Source organism: Leptopilina heterotoma, unplaced genomic scaffold (genome assembly GCF_015476425.1).
Source record: "Leptopilina heterotoma isolate Lh14 unplaced genomic scaffold, ASM1547642v1 Lhet_57, whole genome shotgun sequence".
In the NCBI taxonomy this organism is placed as follows: Eukaryota; Metazoa; Arthropoda; class Insecta; order Hymenoptera; family Figitidae; genus Leptopilina; species Leptopilina heterotoma.
The window spans coordinates 273,905-299,151 of record NW_025111127.1 but is presented as its reverse complement, the minus strand read 5'-3'; the positions used below and the strand labels follow the sequence as shown (position 1 = coordinate 299,151).

Here is a 25,247-nt window from a genome sequence, read left to right as displayed (position 1 = left end):
ACCAAGACTTCAGTGTATATTGAATGATGAAAATTTACAGCACTTACGAGAAAGCAGTTTACTTTTAACAATTTATTATAAGACATAGTTTTTGGGACAGGAATATAAATGCAAAGTTTATTAATTTATAAAGGTCAATTTCTGAGATACCGAACGACCTACGTTTCACTTTATATTTAATTATTGTAGATAATATCCAAATTTATTTTACATACGCGAAACATAGTCACTGTCAATGATCGGATGGCATCGGCTCATTTACGGAGATTGACGAAGTTAGCAACCAATAGAAATGCAGGCGCCATATGACTGCACTCGCTAGCCACACTTGCTCACCAAAAATTACTACAGTGGATAGTAGGTTTTAGTGGAAAATGTTTTCATTTGTCAGATATTGTCTAATTAAATTTGAGAAAACTATAATCAATTTTCGCTACATTTACAACTCTTACACAAAATATTAAAACTTGCTATTTCAATGTAGCAAATTTATCTACTTCTTTTGTAAATTTATCTAATTCTGTAGTACATTATGCTAAAAGTCCCCTTATTTCCGGTCATTGCAACCATTTTTAGTAATTTTTACAAATGTGGGTCTCTCCGTGTACATATTAAGTTAAATGTTATTAGAGTTGTGAGATTTTTAGAGTAGAATATAGTATTCGTAATCAGTGACTAGAAAAACTCTTAGATCGTAAGTTTCAAAAAAATATGAATTTCTTCTTAAAATGTGTCTGCCATATTAATCCGCCCTTTAGAATTTTTGAAAACTGCCATGTAATTCGGATTCAGCGACCCTGAAAACATGGGGGGATGTGCAACACCGCCGATTTCTGATCTACAGTTTAATATTGAACAGAGCCAAGTATTGCCATTTTTTATGTCCTCAGTAACTTGTTTTTGATATATAACTCACGAGACAGCTCGCAGCTAGGTTTGCTGTACGTAAGTTGACTTAAATTTCTCGAGCAGGAAATATTTCTCGCGCTTTACATTTCTAGTCGTTTCGGGAAGGGTTTTAATTTATTTTATAGATAAGAATGTGTTTATTGTTGGTTTTTTAAGTGTTTTTAAATATCTGTTTATATTTTATGTTTCCATTGCATTGTATTGCATACAAATCATTTTTTACAAAATATCATATTTGGGGTGATGTGCCTAAAATTAATAATTAAAGAGATTTTCATCGATATTTATGCATTACATACCTGAATTTAACTGGTGTTGCACATCACCCCAACTTTTTTGGAAAATGCAAAAACAGACGTTTTTGAAAAAGCGAAAAATTTGTAGGAAAAGTTTAAAATTCCATTGTTTGTGTGGATGTGTTACCAATATGAATAAATATAGGTATACTTTAATGAAAGTGAATAATACATCCTTAAAATTCATAATGTAATTTAAGCGAATCTTCCAAACGCGAAATCTTTTAAACATGCTTTGCAATTATGTTATTTATTTATTTATTTATTAATACAAAAAGGTGTTTTGTTTTCTTAATCGCAAAGAGGAAGTATGAAGTATTAAAAGCCGCATGGCTTCATTTATATACACAGACAGACAAATACGAATCAGAGCTGGAGTGGTATTAGCTAGTGGTATGAGTTGCATCTTGAATGAAAAGATGAATCACGTTCTAAGGAATCGTGTTTTGCTAACGGTGATTTGTGTAGAATCGACCTACTTTTCAAGGATCAATTAAATTGTAATGTTTTGTTTATATTTTTAATAATACTTATAGCATTATTTTATCATGAAATTTAGTCTTTAAAATATATTTAAATTATATGATCAGAATTGTTTATCAAATAAGATTATTATCAAAGTTTAACATACGTTATCAATTAGTAATTTATTTCGACTAACATTAATTAAAACTATTACAAAATAATTAATTTAATAACGAAATCGGCGCTGTTGAATTAGTAAAAACTGACAAATTTAGATTTATAATTACTCTATAACTATATAGAGAGTACAACACTTTATTGTTGAATAATATTCCGTTTTTATTCAAAAAATATTCACTTCAAAAAATTGTTTTATTATTAGAAAACTAATATTGTATTTATATTACCATGTCCTTATTTCTTTAAATTCATCTTTATATTCAATATTTTTTTAATAATTTTTTTAAGTATACATATATTGATAATATTTTCATAATAAGTGTAAATTTGCAAATACTATAGCTTTCACTTAAAATTATAACGTGGTGTTATGTTTGTAAACTAGTTGTTCAACTGAATGATTTGAGTCATAAGTGGATTTCAGTTTTAAGTGAAGGCTGTTGAATTCAAAAAGATATTTGTACAATAATGTTAACAAAATATTGGTTACAATTAAAGTTTACCGTTTTTTTAATAACAGAAAAGAAAAGAAATGTTATTGGTTCCTATCATCTATTTAGATTTTCTAATCTTGATATCAAAATAGTTTTCATTTCTAACATGACAGTAGAGAGTAAGCAAAAGTAAAAGTAAATCGAAGGTAGGAAAGTATCACAGATTCAGGAGTAAGGAATTTTGTATGTAATATGAGAATATGTGGAAAACTACAAATTTAAGAGATCATGTTTTTTATTTTACTTTTTTGTAGTTTTCTATAAATTATAAAAATTTCATCCTGAATTATTGCTTCTTTATACTTAGAGTTTCCTTCAAGGATTCTAGGTTAAATTTCTTTTTCTCAATTGATATTTTAAGAATAAATTAAAAAAAATTTTGAATTAGAATTGATAATTTTTTAAATTATTTTCTTAACCTATTAAAATAGCCAATGGGAAATAGCCATTAGTCTACCATTGGTGCATTAATGGCCCAATATTGGACCACTAATGGTAAAATCGTGGGATGTCCACGCCGATGCCAATAATTGGCAAACCATTATTGGCACATTATTAGCTGCCATTAAAAAACCAATAATAAAAAAAAATTGTTTTATTAAATTTTATTAAATAATAAATTTACTTATTTAATAATTATTTTATTTATTATTATTATTATTTATTATTATTAAAAATATTAATTTTTTTAATTAATTATTTTATAGAAATGGTTATTATTTTCTATCACATCGAAATGTGAATAACCCTTTCGTTCAGAGTCTAAAAATTATTTACCTCACATCCATCAGTGCAAAAATAGGAGAGGACGGGCAGAATAAAATTCCACAAATATTTGTGAGAATGCTGCCTCCTTATATACTTTTCAAGTTTCATGTTAGTTCCGAGAGAGTTTTAAGGAACACCTCCTATGAGGCGTTGAGCGAACTACATACAATTACTTACCGACGCTGCAGAAATTATCATGTAGTAAGTATGTAGTTCGCTCAACGCCTCATAGGAGGTGTTCCTTAAAACTCTCTCGGAACTAACATGAAACTTGAAAAGTATATAAGGAGGCAGCATTCTCACGAATATTTGTGGAATTTTATTCTGCCCGTCCTCTCCTATTTTTGCACTGATGGATGTGAGGTAAATAATTTTTAGACTCTGACTCTGAACGAAAGGGTTATTCACATTTCGATGTGATAGAAAATAATAACCATTTCTATAAAATAATTAATTAAAAAAATTAATATTTTTAATAATAATAAATAATAATAATAATAAATAAAATAATTATTAAATAAATAAATTTAATAAAAATTTTTTTTTTTATTATTGGTTTTTTAATGGCAGCCAATAATGTGCCAATAATGGTTTGCCAATTATTGGCATCGGCGTGGACATCCCACGATTTTACCATTAGTGGTCCATTATTGGGTGCCAATAATGGGACAATAATGGAATGGTGGCTCCCATTATTGGGCCATTAATGCGCCAATGGTTTTTTTCCCATTGGGTAGTCAGATAATTTATCTAATTCATTGGACTCCGGAGCGTGATACAATTTGTAGGAAGGGGCAACTATTTATTGGATAATACATTCAACTGTTTATTATTTTTGTGAATAGGTAGGGTGCCTTATTTTGCTCGGATACCGCATTATCCAATAATTAGATGCTTTAACTATAATTTATTTGATCGCACTCCAGACTCCAACAAATTTTATATATGTTTTAATCTTTTTTCTGAATGAAGGTGTATTTTTTTAGAGTAATTACATTTATTTTTTAAAGTCACTAACGTAATTCTTTCTTAGATAGTAATATATCAATAAAAAAACTCGGTTATTTGAATATTTTTAAAAGTAAAAAAGTTATTTGCATTTTTTTACAAGAAAATTCCTTTTTCTGAGATTTAAGTATTTTTTAATAATTTTTTCATAACGCGGTGCAAAAAAGGGCACTTTTTTGCACCTTGTTATGAAAAATATCGTTCGTAACTAGTGCTAGCTTCGCTTCGCCTATACAGTTTGTTCCAAAAAAAGTGCTCATTTAAAAATTGACAACTGCCTGCACTCGTTACGAAATATACTATTTTCTAATAGGCAATTTTTTGAAAAGTTTTTTATTTGTAAATTTTTGGATATCCGTCTCATGATAATAAAAATTCGTTATAGAAGCATAAAATAGAGGAAAGTGTGCAGAGTTTCATAATTTAGAGAAATGACCATTCAATCTTCCTCGATTACGAAGAAAAGAAAATCTAGAAGGTTGTCAATCAATTTAAGTGTTGTAAAATGTCAAGTCTTGTGAGATTAATTCTTGTCGATGATGTGCAATTTTAAGTAAATTGTTTGTTTTATTTTTCCTGTGTGCACGTCGACAATCACAATAAAAAAGTTAAATCTCTACAAATTCTATTTCTTCATCTTACAAAACGTATATTATACTAAATTTCAGATTCATATTTAGATTATATAAATTTTTATATTTGCAAAATTGTTTTCAAATTTTCAAATACAAAAGTATATAGAGTTGTACTGCCTTTTCTTCCGATTATTTATGGATTAATCTTACTCAAGATTAATATTTATTTAACTTGTGTTTTAAATTATAATTTTCTAACGCTTCATAATTAAGTAATTATTTATATTATATTATTATTATAATTAATGATGTAATTTTTAGAATGGAGTTGAGGTTTTCAAGATGCTCGGTGGCTCTGCTGCTGCTGCTTCTATTCGTTGCAGCAAATGCTGTTCGTGGACCAGAAGTACCGGTAAGTTTTCAAATTGATAAGAATTGAAAGAAAATATTGATTTATTATTCTTTTGTAACCATTTTTGTAAAAAGTTCTATAGAATCATTTTATATAAATTCTAGTGAATATTCTATTGATTTTCACAAGAACGATCCTCGTGTTGCATGTCGAACGATTTTCGATCTCACTTCTTTAATGAAAGGAAGCGAAAAAACAAAAGACATCTACATGAATTCTATAGTAAATTTTTGTAAACTTCAATTATTTCTAAAAATTAACGCTATATTATGCTTTTAATATTCAATTATTATCTAAGATTTTAACTGAAATTCATTTTTAAATCTATTTTTATTAAAAAATTCTACTAGAATTTACTTATATAAATAACAAAAATAATTTATTGTATATTTGAATATTTCTTAAAATTGAATTCTCATAAAGAATTTTATCAACAAATTTTTAAATAATTGAATTCGTTTGACGAATTTTAATAAAAATTTTAATAATAATTACATTTATCTAGGAAGTCGATTAAAATTTTATTAAAAATAATTGAAATTCTGCGATGAGATTTACTATATTTATGAAAATAATTAAATTCATAAAAAGAATTTTATTATTTATAAAAATAATTGAATCCCTATAAAAATGTTATAATTTATAAAAATAATTGAATTATATTGCGAAGTAAAAAATTTGTAAATAATTGAATTTCTGTGAAATTTTTATTACCTATTTTATGAAAATATTAGATATTGAAAATTATGAAATTGAGGAAAATTTTTGAAAATAATTGAAATTTTGCAAAGAATTTGATTAACATTTTTGAAAATAATTGAATTTCTGAAAAGAATTTATTTTATTATTTATAAAGATAATTGAAATTTTGACAAGAATTACTTCCTCATAGAGGAAGTATTGTAATACCAAAATTTTTCGAGTTCGATTTTTTGACATATCTTTATGTTATTTAACCTCAAGAGTTCAAAAATGACATTTTTAAAAAATGTCATTCCGCATGTGTGTGTGTATGTGTGTGTAAACATCCCATTTTCATAAATATCTCGAAATCATGAAGAGCTTTTGGGTTTAATTTTTTTTTAAATTGTAGATCTCACCTGCGGACATAAAGTGAGAGTACTTTCAGATATATTAATAAAGTTTAACTTAATTTTTTTTTGATTTTTAATTTTGCCAAAAAACTTTTTTTGCCCATAACTTTTAAAAAATGTTGAGACACCTATAAATTTTTTTCCATAATTTTGTAGAGTTTTTTTAGACGCATCTTTTGAGCCCTAATTGAACATTTTTCGTACATATTAACTGGCGTTATTAAACTTTTAAAAATCAAAAATTTTGAAAAATAAGACTTTTTTGAAAATTTTGTTGAAAAACGTAGAAGTACACTACCGTCGGGAATTATCGGTACGGCTGCACGCGCACAGCCCAAAAACATACCAATCTTTAAATCACGATTTTTTTGTAAATGCAAATGTCAGAAAATTAACAAATATACCATTCGAAAGATTATTAAATTCTACGATTAATGATACATAACTGAAAATTTTAATAATTTATACAAAGATTGCAGCAATCGACAAATTTGACAAAAAAATTTAAAAAATAAAATTTTTGTGAAAATTTTTTCAACTCCTGCATATTTTTTAAAAATTGTAGAAAAAATTTGAAACTTACATAGGTGTGATCATTGAAGTGTCATCTTTAATTTAAGACTAAAAAAATTCAAAAATCTTATTGGGTTCGTGAAATATCGTTATAAACGTACGAACATGTTTTTTGACAAATGCATTGAATTAGTTGATTTTGAACAGTTTTTGACTGAAAATGCTCGGCCGTTTATAATGATATCTCGCTAACCGATTAAGATTTTTGGATTTTTTTGGTCTTAAATTAAAGATGACACTTGAATGATCACACCTATGTAAGTTTTAAATTTTTTCTACAATTTTTAAAAAAATATGCAGGGGTTGAAAAAATTTCCACAAAAATTTTATTTTTTAATTTTTTTTGTCAAATTTGTCAATTGTTGTAATCTTTGTATAAATTATTAAAATTTTAAGTTATGTATTATTAATCGTAGAATTTAATAATCTTTTGAATGGTATATTTGTTAATTTTCTGACATTTGTATTTACAAAAAAATCGTGATTTAAAGATTGGTATGTTTTTGGGCTGTGCGCGAGCAGCCGTACCGATAATTCCCGACGGTAGTGTAACTTTAAAATTATCATTACCAACTTGTAAAGCATTAAAAAACGCTTCGATTGACCTATTTTTGAACCTAATTCGATAATAAATTTCGAAATTATTGGTATTTTAAAAACCAAAAATTGTGAAAAATGACATTTTCTCAACTTTTTTGTTTGAAAATTTTTGTTTAACTATTGAATTATTGTAACTATTTTGTAGAGTATTTAAAAGTACATTGATTGACCAAAAATTCAATCACTTTTACTATATTTATTATAAAAAGTTATTCGTATATTTCTATTATTTTTATCTCTATGAGGAAGTAAAGTGTTCATGAAATGAGCACCAAAATTTAAAAAAAAAATATACAACTTGGCAGCGGTTTTTTAAAAATTTTTGAACAGAATTGAATTTCTGCTAAGAATTTTATTACTTCTGAAAATAATTGAATTTTGCAATCATTTGTAATTTCTCTAAAATTTTCCAAATTATATCGTACAATTTACGAACTTTCTGTTCTCTTTTAATCAAATTACGTAATTTACGGACCTTTTTTAAAAAAACTGACTTTTACTGACTTATACTACTATATAATATTTATTTTGAATTTTTCGAAATATTTTTGGAAGGGAAATTTTTATTTTACTGTTATCTTTTGATTAGAAAAAATTATATTTTCATTTATGAAATTTTAAGGTTTGAAATAGTACATTCAAAAAAACATATTTTTGTTACTACCATAATTATGGCTAATTCTCACATATTGTATTGGTGGACACGGTACACGGACACGGTACACGGTACATATTACTGTTTCAGCCATACGCAGCGCAGTATAGATTAGCCATATATATGAGAGACAGTAATGTGTATGTGAATAACACCTATACTGTATTTGAAGAACAGCAATATTGTTTGTTTATTTCAAACAAAAATCCTAACCATACTCCTTTGTCATTGAAAATATAATTTTTTTTCAATGTAGAAACAAAAGTTAACTGAACGATGTACACGTATTTCATTTGTGTGTAAACATATATATTATAATTTCTTTCCGGAATCTTTCTAGGGAAAGGAGTTCGCTCATCCGTCTAAGAAACAAGAAAATAATTATACGTTTTTCATTATTCACAGTCAATAATATTTTTCATTAAAGACAATTTCACTTTATTCTTCGCTGCACTTATATAACTAAATTTTGGATGACCTAAATAAATTTCAATATAATTGATTTCTTGAATTGGGAAAGTTTTAAATACTTTCACTGTAAAAACAAAGTTTTAAAGTACTTAGAGCTCAAACGTGTTTTTTCTTAAGTTCAACCCATTCCCAAGTAACCTGTAAGTTTGCTGCAAGCTTGCTGCAAACCACAAGATTTGCAATCTTACACGTAAGCTTACTGCAAGTTTGCTGCAAGTACTAAAATGTCCTACTTATGCTGCAAGATTGCACAGCAAGCTTAGGACAAGCCAACACTGCAAGTTTCTTAAAAATTCCCAAATATTTAATTATATAATATTTAGCAAATTATTTAATATTTAGTTTTTATTTAATTTTAATATATTTAATATTTATTTAAAATAATATAATGGCAACAACGTTATAATAAAAATGTCATTAATTTCTCCAATCCACATAATTGTAGTTGTGTACTATTATCCGTGATCAGTGGATAATAGTAAAAAATTGTAAATGTCGTGGCAGACATTAATTATTGATATTATGATCTAAGATACTATCGTGAAGCACCTGTTTAGGGGACTGATACTTATACTCTCCGCGAGACAAGTCGTGCGCGAGAGAGGTATTTCTCGCCATCTATCAGGGAATTGGAAAAGTAATAGAAGTTTCTCTTATAATTCTCTAACTCCGTGATAGATGGCGAGAAATACCTCTCTCGCGCACGACTTGTCTCGCGGAGAGTACAAGTATCAGTCCCCTAAACAGGTGTTTCACAATAGTATCTTAGATCATAATATCAATAATATTAATGTCTGCCACGACGTTTACTATTTTGTACTATTATCTACTGATCACGGATAATAGTACACAACTACAATTCTGTGGATTGGAGAAATTAATAACATTTTTATTATAACGTTGTTACCATTATATTATTTTAAATAAATATTAAATATATTAAAATTAAATAAAAATTAAATATTAAATAAATTGCTTAATATTATATACTTAAATATTTGGGAATTTTCAAGAAACTTGCAGTGTTGGCTTGTCCTAAGCTTGCTGTGCAATCCTGCAGCAAGTAGGACCTTTTTGTACTTGCAGCAAACTTGCAGCAAGCTTACGTGTAAGATTGCAAATCTTGTGGTGTAAGTTTGCTGCAAACTTACAGGTTACTTGGGTTTTTGGCCTTAAAATAAAAATAAGACAATTTTAGGTCTTAAAATCAGTTCTCTACTGAAAAATTTAGTCCATATTTAGACTAATGTAAGGTGCTTTAGCCAAAATCAGGCTTAAAACAAGACTTATTTTTTACAGTGTATACCATATTGTATTTCTGATTTTTTAATTGCCATATAAAATCACTATTTTACTCATATTAATATCGTTGAAGTAGAATGTTTGTTTGAACCCACGAGCTGGGATAATCCAACTATACACATATAAAATAGCAGAACCTGATTTCTAGATTAGTTAAATCTTCTTAGCCAAACTATTTTTTAGCTAATATTTACAAAGCATTTCTTTCAGTTTATAAGATCTATATAAAAATCTAATATGCGTAGTCAGTTTGACGCGAAATTTGACTAAATTTTGCATAAAAGTTTAAAATTTCTTAAACTTTCATATGCTATGCCTATTAAAAGTTTTATAAGCTTATCAACTGAAGATTCCGAAGATTACAGTTAAGTTAATTTCATCTATTAGACAACTTTCGGTGCTGTGTGGCATAGTGTCTATTTTAAAATTAATTGAAATATTATTTATAGAACTAGTCCTATTGAAAAATTCAAAATGTGATCCAATTGGGATACAACGTGGGTTCTTATACAACCCAGTAAAAAAGAAAGTATTCAATGGAGTCGTTTCGTATTTGTAGTAAGCAATAAGCCAATACGAATTTGTGTATTAGCGGTATTAGGAAGTTAATGCTGTTCAACTTACCCTGCATAAAAATTTTATAACTCAACGTGGTTTAATACTTTTTTGGGGTCACTGATTACAATAAGATGTTTCGAGCACCAGAAATGGCTCAGTAACTATTGCCAATTCTCGGCGGACATTACTCTACCAATAATGAACCATTTTGGCAGTCTTGACATTTCGCACTAGAATATTTTTAGTTACTGCTTTAACTTAAGGTTAGATTGAATGTTAGTTTATTATTATTTTTAAGTAAAACGTTTTAGTGTGTGTATAAAAACAACACGTGACCGAACCTACATTAAAGTTACAGGCAAATATTTACAAATATTTCCTAATATTAAACCTACAATGTTGAAAGAAATTTTTGAAGTCTGATAGCATTAATATAGTACGACCATAATATATATGTTCAGAATAATGGCAATTAATTGTCAATACTTATAATCAATTATTATGATCACTCTTGTCTGCTATTGCATTTTACGAGAAGTATATATTTCATATTCACAGAGAATTTATTTTCTTGAGTTGAAACACCTGTTAGAGAGATTGTAATAGAGAGTAACAAGTTCCTAAAAGAACGCATGTACCATTATGGAATATGGATGTCAATCATGCATGTAAGAGGAGTGATCGAGACTATACTATAGAGTTTCAATTTCTGCAATATAATCTCGTGTTTAACCCAATATCAAATCATGAGCAGAAACAATAAATTTGTACTCATGAGTTAGTAATTTGAAATGTATTAAGAACAACTTTAGTAATTTTCTAAGAGTGTCATATAAGTATATAGTATATATTCCTAATTAGTGTTGCCAATTTTATATCAGTAGCAAGTTTTGCTACATTTACTGTGGATATATATAATATATAGACTTTAAAGTTAACTTAATTATACTCTTATACTTAATTAAAAAAGTATTTCATATTTTACCGGGTAAATTGATTATTTCAACAAATAAATATTTATATCTATTATTATACTATTATTATTTGAGTTCATTAAATTGAATTCATTTGATTCATATAAGAATTACTTAGATCAAATAGGTGCACCTATATTTTATAATATAATTGGTAATTATCTAGAATTTTCTCAATTTTGTAAATTTTTAGCTAGTTCTTTTTTGCATGGTGAAAAATAGCTTTAAAAACAAAATGCGTATGAAGTGCCCGTGTGCAGGCTTCACAGTCTGTCTCCTATTGCCCTAAAAGTCCCCTTTCTTAATTTTGGCCCCTAACCGTACCCTAATTTAAAAATTCCCCTTTTCCCCTATTTTTTTCTTCTATCTTTTAATGATAAAAAAAAACAAAAATTAAAATTAAAAAAACCAAATTACCAAAAAATTAAAAAAAAAAAAATTACCAAATTTATCAAAGTGCCGTTGAAACTTTCAATTGGAAACTTTTGTTTTGAAAGTTACAAATCTTGAAATTTATGATCGATGAAATTTTTCATGAAATTTATAAAATTTGTAAGATTAGTATTTTGGTGAAGTTAAGTCTCAATTATGTTTAGAAGTTGGTTGTATTTTAAATTCTAATCTGCACGAACTTGTTATGACATACATTTTATTTTTAAAAGACTAAATTATTTTTTAAAATGTAATAATTGGTTCAATTTATTTATGATTATGTAGATGTTCTTTAATTAAGATGTAAATAGATTAAAAACTTGTTTTTTGTTTATTTAATTCATGTGTTTAAAAAGACTCTTAGTTTAATAATTAAACTGAAAACAAAATTTTATGAAAATTAAAATTAACAAAATAAATTTTTGTAAAAATAAATATTTTGAATTTATATTTGAAACTTAAAGACTAGTTAAATGTAAATTGATATTTACCTTTGTACTCCTTATTGTACTAAAATTTCTTAAAGCAGTATTTAAAAGTTGTACTAAAGTTTGTGTTCTTATATCTTATAACAGGGTTACCACAGGTCAGGGAAAAGTCAGGGATTTTTATTAAAAGTACTGGAAAAAATTAAATTTTTAGAATTCATAAGAAAATTCAGAATTTTTGGTTTCTTTTTTGTTTGCCTCGTAAACAATGAAACTGACACTAATTTTAATACGAAACCTTTAAAACTTTTTTCTATTTTTGACAAGAATGAATTTTTTAATATTATTTAATTATTACAAAAGTTTTAATGCAATTACCTTGATAAATAACAAAATTCTTCACAGAAATTCAATAATTTTTAGGAATTTTAATAAATTTTTTTACAAAATTCAATTATTTTCATAAGTACCTAACAATATTCATCCCAAGAATTCAATTATTTTCAAGAGTAATAAAATTCTTCGAAGAAATTCAATTATTTTTAAAAATTTTCACGAATATCTCGTCAAGAATTCAATTATCTTTACAAATAGCAAAATTTTTCGCCAAAAATTTAATTATTTTCAAAAATTTATAAAAATCTTTGCAAAAGTTCAATTACTTTCAAAAGTTTTTTGCAATTCAATAATTTTTAATATTTACTATTTTCATAAAATTTATCAACAGATTTAATTATGGAAAGAACTTTTTGATACAATTCTACGAAAAGATTCAATTATTTTTATAAATAATAAAATTTCATTTACGAATTCAACTATTTTCATTGCAGAATTTCAAATATTTTTAATACCATTTTATATAAATTCCTTGAAAAATGCAATTATTATTAAAAATTTTATTAAAACTTGAGGAAAGAATTCAATTTTAAGAAACATTCAATTATTTAATAAAACAATAAAATTCGTTGCAATAATTCAAATATTTTCATAAATAACATTTAATTCGTCGCATAAAATCAATTATTTTCAAAATTTTTAAGTAATTTTGCAAAAGAATTCAATTACCTTGATAAACAATCAAACACGCATAGAAAGGGTTTGCTGTGGCAGCGAACATTTTGCTGCCACAGCAAACCTTGTTCGTTGAAATAGGGACAGCGAACAAGTTCGCTGTGAGATCAAACAAGTTTGCTATGACAGCAAACTCGCATAAATTTTTACTAATGTTTGCTGTCACAGCTAACATGTTCGCTGCCACTGCAAACTTCTTAGCTGTGGTAGCTAATTTTCAGAGATTTTACAGCAAACATCTGTTTACTGCTGCAGCTAATTTCTTTTTTTCCGTGAATTCTTCCTATAAAATCAATTATTTTAAGAAATTTTAATAAAATTCTTTTCCAAAATTTAATTATTTTAATAAATATCAAAATTCATTACAAGAATTCAATTCTTTTGAAAAGTAATAAAATACTTTGCAGAAATTAAATTATTTTCAATGTTTTAAAAAATTCTCGTCAAGAATTAAATTATCTTTATAAATAGATAGGAAAATTCTTCCCAAGAATTAAATTGGCAAAAATTTTTTAAAAATTCTTCTCAAGAAGTCAATTATTTTCAAAAATTTTAATAAAATTCTTCTCATGAATTCAATTAAAGGCTTGGATCGAAGAACCGACGCTTGTAAACGCACAGAACATTGCGAAGCGTCGGTTCTTCGATCCGAGCCCTCAATTGTTTCAAAAATTATTATTTAAATTCTTCTTAGGAATTCAATTATTTTAAAAAAATGTAATAAAATTTTTCAAAAAGTTTTCAATTATTTTCAAAAATTGTTATAAAATTCTTTAATATAATAAATTTCATTAAAATTTTAATTAAATTCCCTAAAAGAAATTAAATATTTTCAAAAGTTGTTAGTACAATTCTTCGTAAAAATTAAATTTTAAGAAACATTCAATATTATTTATTTTTGTATTTAAATAATTGATTTCTCGTAGAATTAAATTATTATTTTTCGTACTTTTAACTAACAATTCTGTATAATTAATTTTTTTGAAAAAGTTTAATTGAATAATAATTGATGTTATTAATTTAAAGTAGAATTTTAGTTAAAAATTCTGGAAAATGTTAATTGAATTGAAATGATGCAAATAATTTTGAAGAAATTAGGGGAAAGGTGTACGAGATGATCCCCTGGGGCAAGATGATCCTTTTGAATTTTGGAGAGCCTATTAGCGCCACCTTTTAGGCAAATACGGTAATACGTTGCCAATGACATATCTATGAATCAGTTAAACTGTCATAACAACACGCGTCATTAAAAAAATTCTATTGGAAAAAATAAAAATTTCATACTTTTGATCTAAGAAAAGCTTAACTTTGGGCTTAGATAACTTTTGTTGTAGTAGCTGAAATTCCATGTTTCTTGTACTCACGGCTTCAGAATCTCTTCAACTAAGTGTTCTGATTGGTATTATGGAATAACAGAGTTCGTAGGTTAAGTTACGAACAAATTACAAAATAGTGGCATTTGGGGCAAGATGATCCCTCAATGGGTGTACAAGATGATCCCCCCTGATTCCCATGTATTTCGTCTCGCCTCAAAGTGAATTTTCTAGTATTAATAAAAAATTCAATTTTTCTCGCTTCTTATATGTTTTTATTATAAAAACTAACTTATCTAAAAAAAAGTTGACATCTACATCTATTTTATTAATTTTCTCGTTGTAGACAATGCCTCGTAATTATAAAATAGGAAAACGAATCGTCGTAAGTGGTCAAAAGCGTTTATGGCCTAAATAAAGTATATTTAATAGTGATACACTGTTATTCCTTCAATTTAGACTCATTTTCCAATAATTGGGGTAAGATAACCCTATGGATCATCTTGCCGATACCAGGGGGATCATCTTGGACACCCCGGTGTCCAAGATGATCCTTTTGTAAGGTTTTAGAAAAATTAAATTTAATAGTAAAATATTAATTAGCTGCAAATATTTCAAATCAGAATAGTTAGATAGATTAATTATCTAGTAGTGCGTACAAAAAAACTCGAATATGTTGATTTTTCTTTGAATAATAGGTTTTTTCCCTTAGGGGGATCATCTCGTACACCTTTCCCCTACAGTAACAATATTCTTATAATAATAAAATAATGATTTTACCGTCGTCGATTTTTGCCTAGGTATCTCCAGCTAAATAAAAGCTTTCCTGAAAATAAATAATTAATAATTTATAAAATTAAGAAAAGTCTTTCCCCTGCACTTCTGCATAAATAATTAATTATGCTTATTTACACTTTGTATATAACATTAAAGCACAACTAAAAAATGTTTTATTTTATGGATTATGAGTTATTATTTGACACTGTGGATGTTATAATATAGTTTTTGCTTATATGGGTAAAAGTGTAACAAGTGAAAACTATACAAATCTCGTAAAAGCAATATTAATGGCCTCTTTTTCACTCGGTCTTTAATAATAATTATTCAACCAGAACGCAAAATACTGCATTAGTAAAAATTATAGTACTGTATTAGAAACTTTGTATTATGATTCTGTTTCATTTGACGACGAAAACCTTGAGTTTTTTAGTTCAATTAGTTGTTTTTTGCTTTCCTATGCATCGTAATATTGCACTTAAGAGACCTTAAAAATATTTATAGATTATGTTGCAATTTTTTGAAATCCTTTTTTCAGTGTTAGATTCTGTGTCGAGTTATTAAATGTCAATTTTACTCAAATTGATTCATAATCCTTAAAATCATATTGGCAAGTGTGTACAAATGGATCCTTTCCCCCTGACATGTATATACAATTATACATGAGTTGTAATTTACAAGCGGCACGAGTACAGGATGTGTGTTATTATGATTGGCACACTTTACAACTGAGATCTCCTCAAGAAAGGATACAATTATTAATTTTTTTAGAGCTTTTTTATTAATCACTTTAGTAATTTAGGAACCAGGATCTGGTATTTATGTATTCGTTTTCCAAGGTTATTAAATAGGTGCATTATTAACTATTTGATGGATGAGTGGATTTGTTTTATTGATTTTTCAATTATTAACAGCAGCTGTGATTATTTTTTTAGGCACTATGTTAAATATTGTAATAAATAAAATATATTAAAAATTTAATATAAAATTTTTGAAAAATATTGAACTCATCGCGTCAAAAAATTGCGAATTTTTCTGACATTCTTCTCTTCTCTGCGGTTTCTAATGTACAAAAATTGTTTATGTGTCACTGCAAGAAATAATGACTCCTCTTATGAAGATAAAAAATATATAAACTTTCGCTTCGTAAAGTATATGAACCATATATTTAGCTTATCCGAAAGGAAAACTTTCAAGAGATTGAATCAAGAGAAGGTTTTAAATTATTATGAAGTCCTTGTCTCTTCCTTGCGAAATTCATTTTTCTCTGGGAAACGAGTTTAATATTCTAAAAAAATTATATTCGTAGGATTTTTTGTTTTTCCCTCCTTGACAAATGCGTGAGTGCTTCCACCTATCTGTAAGGCTATCCTGTACTACCGCTTACAGGTGCCTAACAAGTTGCATCACGGAAGACCGGTCGTTCCAATTATTCCCTTTACTGTAACATTGGAATGCTTCAAAGAACTTTGCCATGCCCTACTTGGAGGTATGATCTTTTATTTTTACACGATCTGCTATTTACTTGAATTAGTTTTATGCATAACATTATGCAACAGGGAAAGGAATTTATAATTTACATAATTAAAGTCTTATTGCACGAGAGAATCACCATAAGTTCCTTTATGATTAATCATGATCTTTTTTTATTAGTAAGTTCGTACTGATTTTGTTTATTTCTTGAAATGTTATACACCTCGTAGGTTAATTATCCTCGTAGGTTATAGTAAATGTATGTTACTGATTTCTGATGAGGCAAATATTATGAAACAAGAGCACTTTATGATAAACACTTATTTTGTAATTAATGAAATCTACATGCAAAAATAATGTCAAGTAAAATTTGCAAAAGATATAGTTTATACTTAATAAGTACTTCACTATAAAAAGAAGCGAAGCGTAAGTATCGAAGTTTCTCCGTTCTCACTCCAGCTTCGTTTTAGATAAATACTTTAAGTACCTATAAAGCGTGCGATTTAAATACAATCAATGTGACATATTTTGAAGAACTTAATTCTTACTTCTGCATAAGAATTATTTCCTAATATTATAAGAACATTTATGTAAGTTGTTAAGGTAAAATGATTCAAATAAAGAAAAGTTATTTTTAAAATGTATGCAAAAATTATGAAAATTTTATTTTTTTCAACTTATTTAGTTGTGATCAAATATTTAAATAACATTTTCTAAAATTAGAAATTACGTGTGCTATAATTAGACAGCGTTTAAAAAAATATAGAAAAGTACTAACACTTCAATTGGAGGTTTTCTAAAAATAGAATAAATTGTTTTCGCTAACCACATTTTTCCCATAATTGGGGAAAATTATTACCTATTCCATATGCTGTAATCTTTAGTTCCATTAATTTATCATCCATACAAAATTAAAAAGGGAAATTCACCTTTGTTGCCTCATGTGTTGGAAGCTGTAATTATTAACAATAAAGAAGAGTTAATTTTAAAATATCTATTGCTAACTATTTAAAATATTCTTATGTTAACAAACGGTAACACGTGTAAAAAAAGTAATATTATTTTGTAACATGCAGATCGATTGGATAAAAAAATTTCAAAAAATGTGGGTATATTCCACTTTTTTCACTTTATACATTATTATAATTCTTACTTATAATAATTTTTCACTTATTTTTCTTTTTTATGAAAAAGTAGCGTAGTTAGGCGCTCACCTGTAATTTTATGACTTTGAAGATTGCGTTAAAGAAAAGAAACAACAATTTCCTTAATCTAAAAAGTGTTTTTTTATAAAATTCACTTCATAATAGTTTGAGTTCTATTCGTCAAGCATGTTTTCATAAAAACTGGCATTAACTTAAAAAAAATAAACTTAAATAGGGTCAGCTGGGGTAGATGCAAACAGAATTATTAAGTTTTGACCAATAGAGTGCGCATGTTTTTTCTCTTAAATAACAATATTTTCGATTTTCTTCTGCATTAAGTGGTTATTTCACTTTCTCTGGAACAATTTTATGGGGTAGTAGAAAATATATGTAACATTAAATCGTATAAAACTATTTGTATTTACCCCCAATTTTTCAACTATTAAGAAATTTAGGGGTAAATGAAAACAGGCATTGTTTTTTAAAAACTTAAGAGAAAATCAGTTACAAGTACCTGTGCAAATGTCAAGAGGAGAAAAGAATTAGATATAAAATTGTACAAGATATATGTAACAAATAAATTATAATAATCCATCATATATACCCTCACAGCACCGAAACTTTCCTAAAAATTTATTAAATATTTATTTGCAATATTCGGAAGATTTAATTGCAATGTTTATTGAAAGTTGTGTAAAGATTTAAATGTCCCGATTAAATAAATGTTTAGCGCTAAACTTTTCTGATCATTTCAATGAAATCTTCGCCTAATTATAATTATAATTCTAATTAGGCGAAAACATCATTTAAATGTTTAGGAAATTTTCACACTAAACATTTATTTAATCGGGACATTTAAATCTTTACACAATTTTCACTAAACTTTTTAGTTAAATATGCCGAATATTGCAAGTACATATTTAATACATTTTTAGGAAAATTTCGGTGTTGTGGTGGTATAATCCAACATTATTTTTTTATTTAAATAATTGAATTCTCATAGAATTTTCTAATCAAAACTGATTTCAAAATTAATTTTTTTTGAAATTTTAGATAATAATTGAATATTAAAAGCATCGGAGCATGAATTTTTAGAAAAAATTAAATATTGAAAAGGTTTCAAATTAATATCTTGCAAAATTTGAATTTTTCATATTTTTAACTAACAATAATTTTTTTTTGAGAAAGTTTAATTGCGGATTTTTTTTATATTATTTGAAGTTTTTATTTTGTAATATATATTTAATTGAGGCCTTGGATCCAATAACTCGCCCGACGCTCGGAGGAACGCGCAACTGCCAGTCAGTGAGCAGTGAGCGCCTCTGGGCCACTCACTGCTACCCGACTGGTATGAGCGCGTGTCTTCGAGCGTCGGGCGAGTTATTGGATCCAAGGCCTCAATTGAAGAATTTACGAATAATTGAAATTTCGTAAAATTGAATATTGTAAACAAATGAATTTATAATTATGAAAATTTTAATTTCTAGTTTTAAGTAAAATGTTCTCTTATTTAACTCGGACTGGTTATATTTTTGTCAGCAATTGGTCCGTAAATGGTCAGTAATTTTTCATTTTTGGTCCGTAAAGTCCGTATTTTTAAATACTTTCACTGGTTCGAGCCCTGTAAAATAATTACTGTTTGTATTTACCTCTTATTTGCATTTACCCCATCTGACCCTAATTGTTTTTTCTGTTTTCTATTAAAATAAAATATGAGAGTTTCTAAAATTTCTAAAAAGTTGGGGTTAATTGCTTCCTCATAGAGGAAGGATTGTATTAGCAAAATTTTCGATAGTGATTTTTTGACATATTTATAAATTTTTTTTCGTTATACCTAATCTTTTAGTACTTTATGCACGAATGGACATTGCCCGTATAAATGTTATAAATAAATAAAAAAAAAATTTTTGATGTAATTTTATCTCAGAAATCCAAAAAACGGACTTTAAAAAAATGTCCCGATGTGTGTGTGTACTAACATTACATTTGCCTCAATATCTCAGAAGGAGTAAGAGCTAAAGGCCTCAATTTTTTTTTTAAATTGTAGGTCTCCCCGGGGGACATAAAATAAGAGTATTTTCAGCCCGATTCATAAAGTTTAACTATATTTTTTTGCATTTTTAATTTTGTAAAAAAACGTTTTTTGGCCATAACTTAAAAAAAAATGTTAGGACACCTATAAATGTTTTTCTTTAGTTTTGTAGAGTTTGTTCAGATGCATCTTTTGAGCCAGAGATATTAAACTTTTAAAAATCTAAATTTTTCGAAAATAACACTTTTGAAAATTTTGTTGAAAAATATAAAAGTAACTTTAAAAGTATTATTACCAACTTGTAGAGCATTAAAAAAGGCTTCGATTGACCTATTTTTGAACCTGATTCGGTCAAAAATTATCAAATTATTGGTATTTGAAAAATCAAAAATTGTGGAAAATATCATTTTTTCAACATTCTTGTTTATTAACTTATGTTTAATTATTATTAAACTATTATAACCATCTTATAGAATATATAAAAACATATTCTTTGGACCAAGATTTAATAATTTTTAACTCTTTTATAAAAATTAATTCTTATATTTCAATTATTATTGTTTCTATGAGGAAGCAAATAAGTGTTCATGAAATGAACACCAAAATTATAGAAATGTACAACTTGGCAGCGGTTTTTATTATAATTTTCATTTTTCTTTTTGTACTGTTGTATTAAGTATTTAAAAACGAAATAAAATATTTCCTTAATTAAAAATTAAAGACAAAGTATTTCTTTTTTGATTAGATGAAAATGCGTTTTAATAGTGTGTTTCAATGAGGTTAATGCACTACCGCGTTGTTATAAAATAAAGTCGGAACTTTATATATGACTATTAAAACGCAAATTTTTGATGCTTGTGCGTGTAAAATTTAACGCTCGCTTGTGAAAGGATGCATCAACATATATTATAACGTCGGTCGTCTATGCACCTCTAGGAAATCATTATAACAACTTTTGCCTTGTTGATGAGACTTTATACTTAAACATTTATATACATTAAAAACCTGTATAATTTTCCTGTACTAGTTTTGTATATGTTCACCGAGATTTTAAATCTAGTTCTTAAACCAGTGAAAGTTTCTTTGCGACATTGAGTCATCTTTTAAATATTCCCATTTCTCGTGAATATTTTCTATAGAAAGGGCGATTTTTTATTTTTATTTTATAAAGTTTCTTTTTAGTATATTGTTTCATAATGATACTGTAAAAAGATAGCATCCCTCTGAGCAAAAGGATATCCCAGGGATATCTCGCGGGATATTTGGATATTCCAGGGACATCCCTGGGATATTTGTGACATCTCAGAGATATCCCTGGGATATCCAAATTTCCATCCCATGGGAGACTCGCGCGGTATATCCTAATATTCTCCACACGGGATATGCCACGTGAGAAAAAGTAATATGTTGAAAAATAATTAGAGCTTTAAAGAGTTGAAAAACCATTATTAAATTATAACCAGAATAAGAAAAAAATTATTTCAAAAATAAAAGATTATTTGACTAATATCAAAGTTATTTTTTTGTGATTTAATAAACGATTAGTTGAATTCAATAAAATGTCTTTTTAACGCTAAACATTTATTGTGTGTGGGTTTAAACACTAATTTTGGTCAATTCATTTTGTCTATTACTGATAAATATTTATTGGTTAAAGATATTTACAAGAAACTAAAAAAATGTGAAAGTTTAAACATATTAAACAGCAACACTTATAATCACACAGTGCAAAACACACGCTTCTGATCTAAAGACGCGACGCCATGGTCGCCATGACACTCAACAGCTGGGAAGGTCGACGCATGCGCGTGTAAGATTATATGAGTACATACATATAAAATTTTATTTCTTCTTGTTTAAAGGGAAAAATATACTGGATTTTCAGTAATTAATCTAGTAATTCATGCAGTATTTGTTTAGAATGTAGTTAGAATAAATATTTGAATAATTTAATATATCATCTACCAAAAAAAGTAACTAAAAATCGTACACTTTAAGCTGAATTTATAAATATATTTATTTTCCACTTTCGTTAATTTAATGCAACAAATATCTAAACAAACTCTTTTTAATTTAAATGCGTTAAATATAATTTCACAGCTCTTTGACACACACTCTTTGACACTTGGAACAATTGCATTTCGTATCCTGCACATGCGCTGACATATCCCACGCGGGATATCCCACACGGGATGACCCACGAAAGAAAACTTTGCATATCCCGAGGATATCCCTGGGATCTCCCAGAGATATCCAGTGGATGTCCTTGGGATATCCAAATTTCCGTCCCGTGAGATATCTCATGGGATCTCCCTGAGATATCATAGGGATATCACGGGATGGAAATGTGATATTCGCGGGATATCCCGTGCTGTGAGGGCTGATTTTAAAAAATCCATTGGTTTTTGAAGTTTTTTAGTTTATTTCAAGTTGTTTTCTTCATCAAAATTCATATTACAATATTCATTAGCCCAAAATTTTATTTATCTCAAGTGAAAATTATATCAAATGCAAATTATGTCAAGTTGTAAATTTTTATGTCAAAACGAGTTTTGTCAAGAATGAAAATATTTTTTATCTTTAACATTGTTTTAAAAATAATATTATTTTAAAATTTTTATATTTGTCAATAACTTTTCGCAGTTCCGAATGATTTTCTTAACGTTTCGGAATTGAAAGTTTAAGTTCATTATATACAGAAAACAGAATCCAAGAAATCTAACTTCTTTCGCGCTTCAGTAGGTGTTATAATCTGTATTAAATTTGTAGGTATAACTGATTCCTGAAGTATTAGGTAACATTATTTTAAAAGGTGTTAATTACTTACTGCTCGATAATTTTACGTGATTAATCTCAACTGTTATTGAGCATTAATAGAAGTGAATTTTCTTTTAAAAATTATAAGTAGTTTACTCGACGAATACTGTATGTTTAGATCAGTTCTAACCATACTAGCATGTTAGAATTAACAATATCATTTGTTTCAGTGTAGATATTGTAAATGTATATACGTCATGTAGGTACCTATGTGAGAATTCTGTTTTTGTTCCAAGTGAAAGGAAGGTTTAAAAAATATAATTCCAGTGCAAAAAAAAATCGAATGGACCAATTAACAAATGTGTTGAAACATGACGAACATTTCCTCCGTTTTTAACATCATTTAAAGGATCTCAATTTTTTTTTGTATCAAAATTTTATATTCTATACAATTAATTGAGATTGTGAAACTTTCAATTTCTACCTAATATAAAAAGTTTTTATTGGACTTTAATAATTTGATTCGTCTATAAATTTTTTTCTTCTTTGATGATTCTGTAATAACTTATTGTATAATGACTTTGAAAGATCGATTTGTAACATATTTAAAATTCTTAACGTATCAATAAAGAGATGATATAATATAGAGATAAGGCGTGATATTTGTTAAAAAAAATATATTTTTATTTTTTTAACGAAGGCCAAATGTGCAAAAAAAAAAAAATAAATTAGTTTGGTTCCTGGTCATTACGTGGTCGAGCATGGTTGGCACCTATCACTGGGGCGGAAAGTTTGTAGATAGTAATTTCCTTGAGCTCTAACCACTCAAAAAAGTCCTTCGGCTGCATTGAAGGACGTTAAAATTTTCTGTGTATCTTATTGAATATTGAATACAGTAACTTCCTCCGGGATATAAAAATTTCTTTTTTTGAAAAAATTATTTTCCTAACTGTAAAATAAATTATATATATATATATATATATATATATATATATATATATATATATATATATGTAATAAGATTTTTTACTACGAACAAAATTCTTGTTTAGTTTTAAGAGTATTTTCTTTGATTGTAAAAAAGTGTTTTCTTTAGATTAAAAAAATGTCTCTGAATCGAAAGCACTTTAAATGATGAAGAAATATTTTTTGACACAACGTTAACTTAAACAAATTTTTACAAGATTAAAAGAATAATTCTTTGAGTGTAAATCTTAAAGATATAAAAATTTTCTGGAAATGTGATTTTGTAATTGAAAGTGGACACTAAAATTTAAGAGAAGTGCGCTAAGTTATGAAATAAATGATTTCCAAACTGTTGTCATTTTTAATCTGTTTTAATTTTACGTGAAATTGGAAGAAAAAACTTTTAAATAATGACCTGTATAAATATAATAATATTAGGCCTGAAGCACTCGTGAAAGGACGATTCACATTTTTTTAAGTGAACTGGACCGCGCCCTCGATTTCGAACGAATTTTTAACTTACGATTTCATCATATGAATAATACTCTCTAAATAATTCTCAGGTGAAAGAAATGTCCATCATTCTGAATATACTTTGCTAGATTGCAATAAAGTACACTATGAAAAAATATTCCAATACTGAGAATATATTTTATTCAATAATGTATTGTAAGATACATTTTAAAGTGCTTTAATGACATTTATATTTAAATTCACTATAGTCTATACTTTTTAAAATTAAAATATGTGTTTAGTATAAATAGCAAATTATTAAATACACAGGGATATTTTTCTAAATTGTGAATATATTTACCAATAAAGCAAATGTAGTTAAAATGCAAAAAGTTTTGGGCTAAAACAAATTAAAAGTAATATTATTTAAACAATATTTTTTATGTTACACACAAATAATGAGAAGATTTACTTTCTACATGTGCACTTTACGTGCTGAAAATCATTAATCTGAAAGTTGAAGTCGTTGTGATGAATATTGCGTTATACAACTGTCAACAATTATTATATATTAAATTAATCACCTGGTGAATGCTAAAGAATAATCAAATAATTTTTTTCTCCTATCATTATGTTATTTTGCCCTTCAAAAGATTAACTTTATTGTTTCTTCATTATTTAAAGTGGAAATTAAACGAATATTTTTAAAATAATAAATCATTTTTATTGAAAAGGACCCAGAAGGTACAACTTTTTGCATGGAACTTGGCACTGCATTGCAATCTTGGCAATATTATACTGCAATATCCAGGCAAGTTTGGAAAAAAATAAAAAGGTTCTGCTTCACGACAACCGCATCTGAAGCAATTACAGTAAACTGTAATTTAATTCGGATTAAATTAATACTATACAAGATTAAAATAATCTATTTTGGTGTTATTTTTAACCATGAATGGAATTTTACTTAAAATTAAAATCATGTCAGCGATTTAGGAAATTTTGTTTTCTCTCGAGTAATCATGTTTCTAGAATATCACAAACTTGTACCATGGTGTCATCACGCAAA

General features: G+C 26.9%; 1 protein-coding gene across 4 annotated transcripts in view; it reads left to right on the top strand.

Annotated features, from left to right (window-relative positions):
* The window catches only part of LOC122508796 (uncharacterized threonine-rich GPI-anchored glycoprotein PJ4664.02-like), a 104,559-nt gene that overhangs the window by 12,608 nt on the left and 66,704 nt on the right, over nt 1–25,247 (top strand). For all 4 annotated transcript variants that reach the window (XM_043622345.1, XM_043622344.1, XM_043622346.1 and 1 more), the window contains exon 2: nt 5,017–5,107. In XM_043622345.1, the coding sequence (XP_043478280.1) occupies nt 5,018–5,107 (90 nt within the window). In that variant the 5' untranslated portion in view covers nt 5,017. The remainder of the gene's footprint in view (nt 1–5,016; nt 5,108–25,247) is intronic.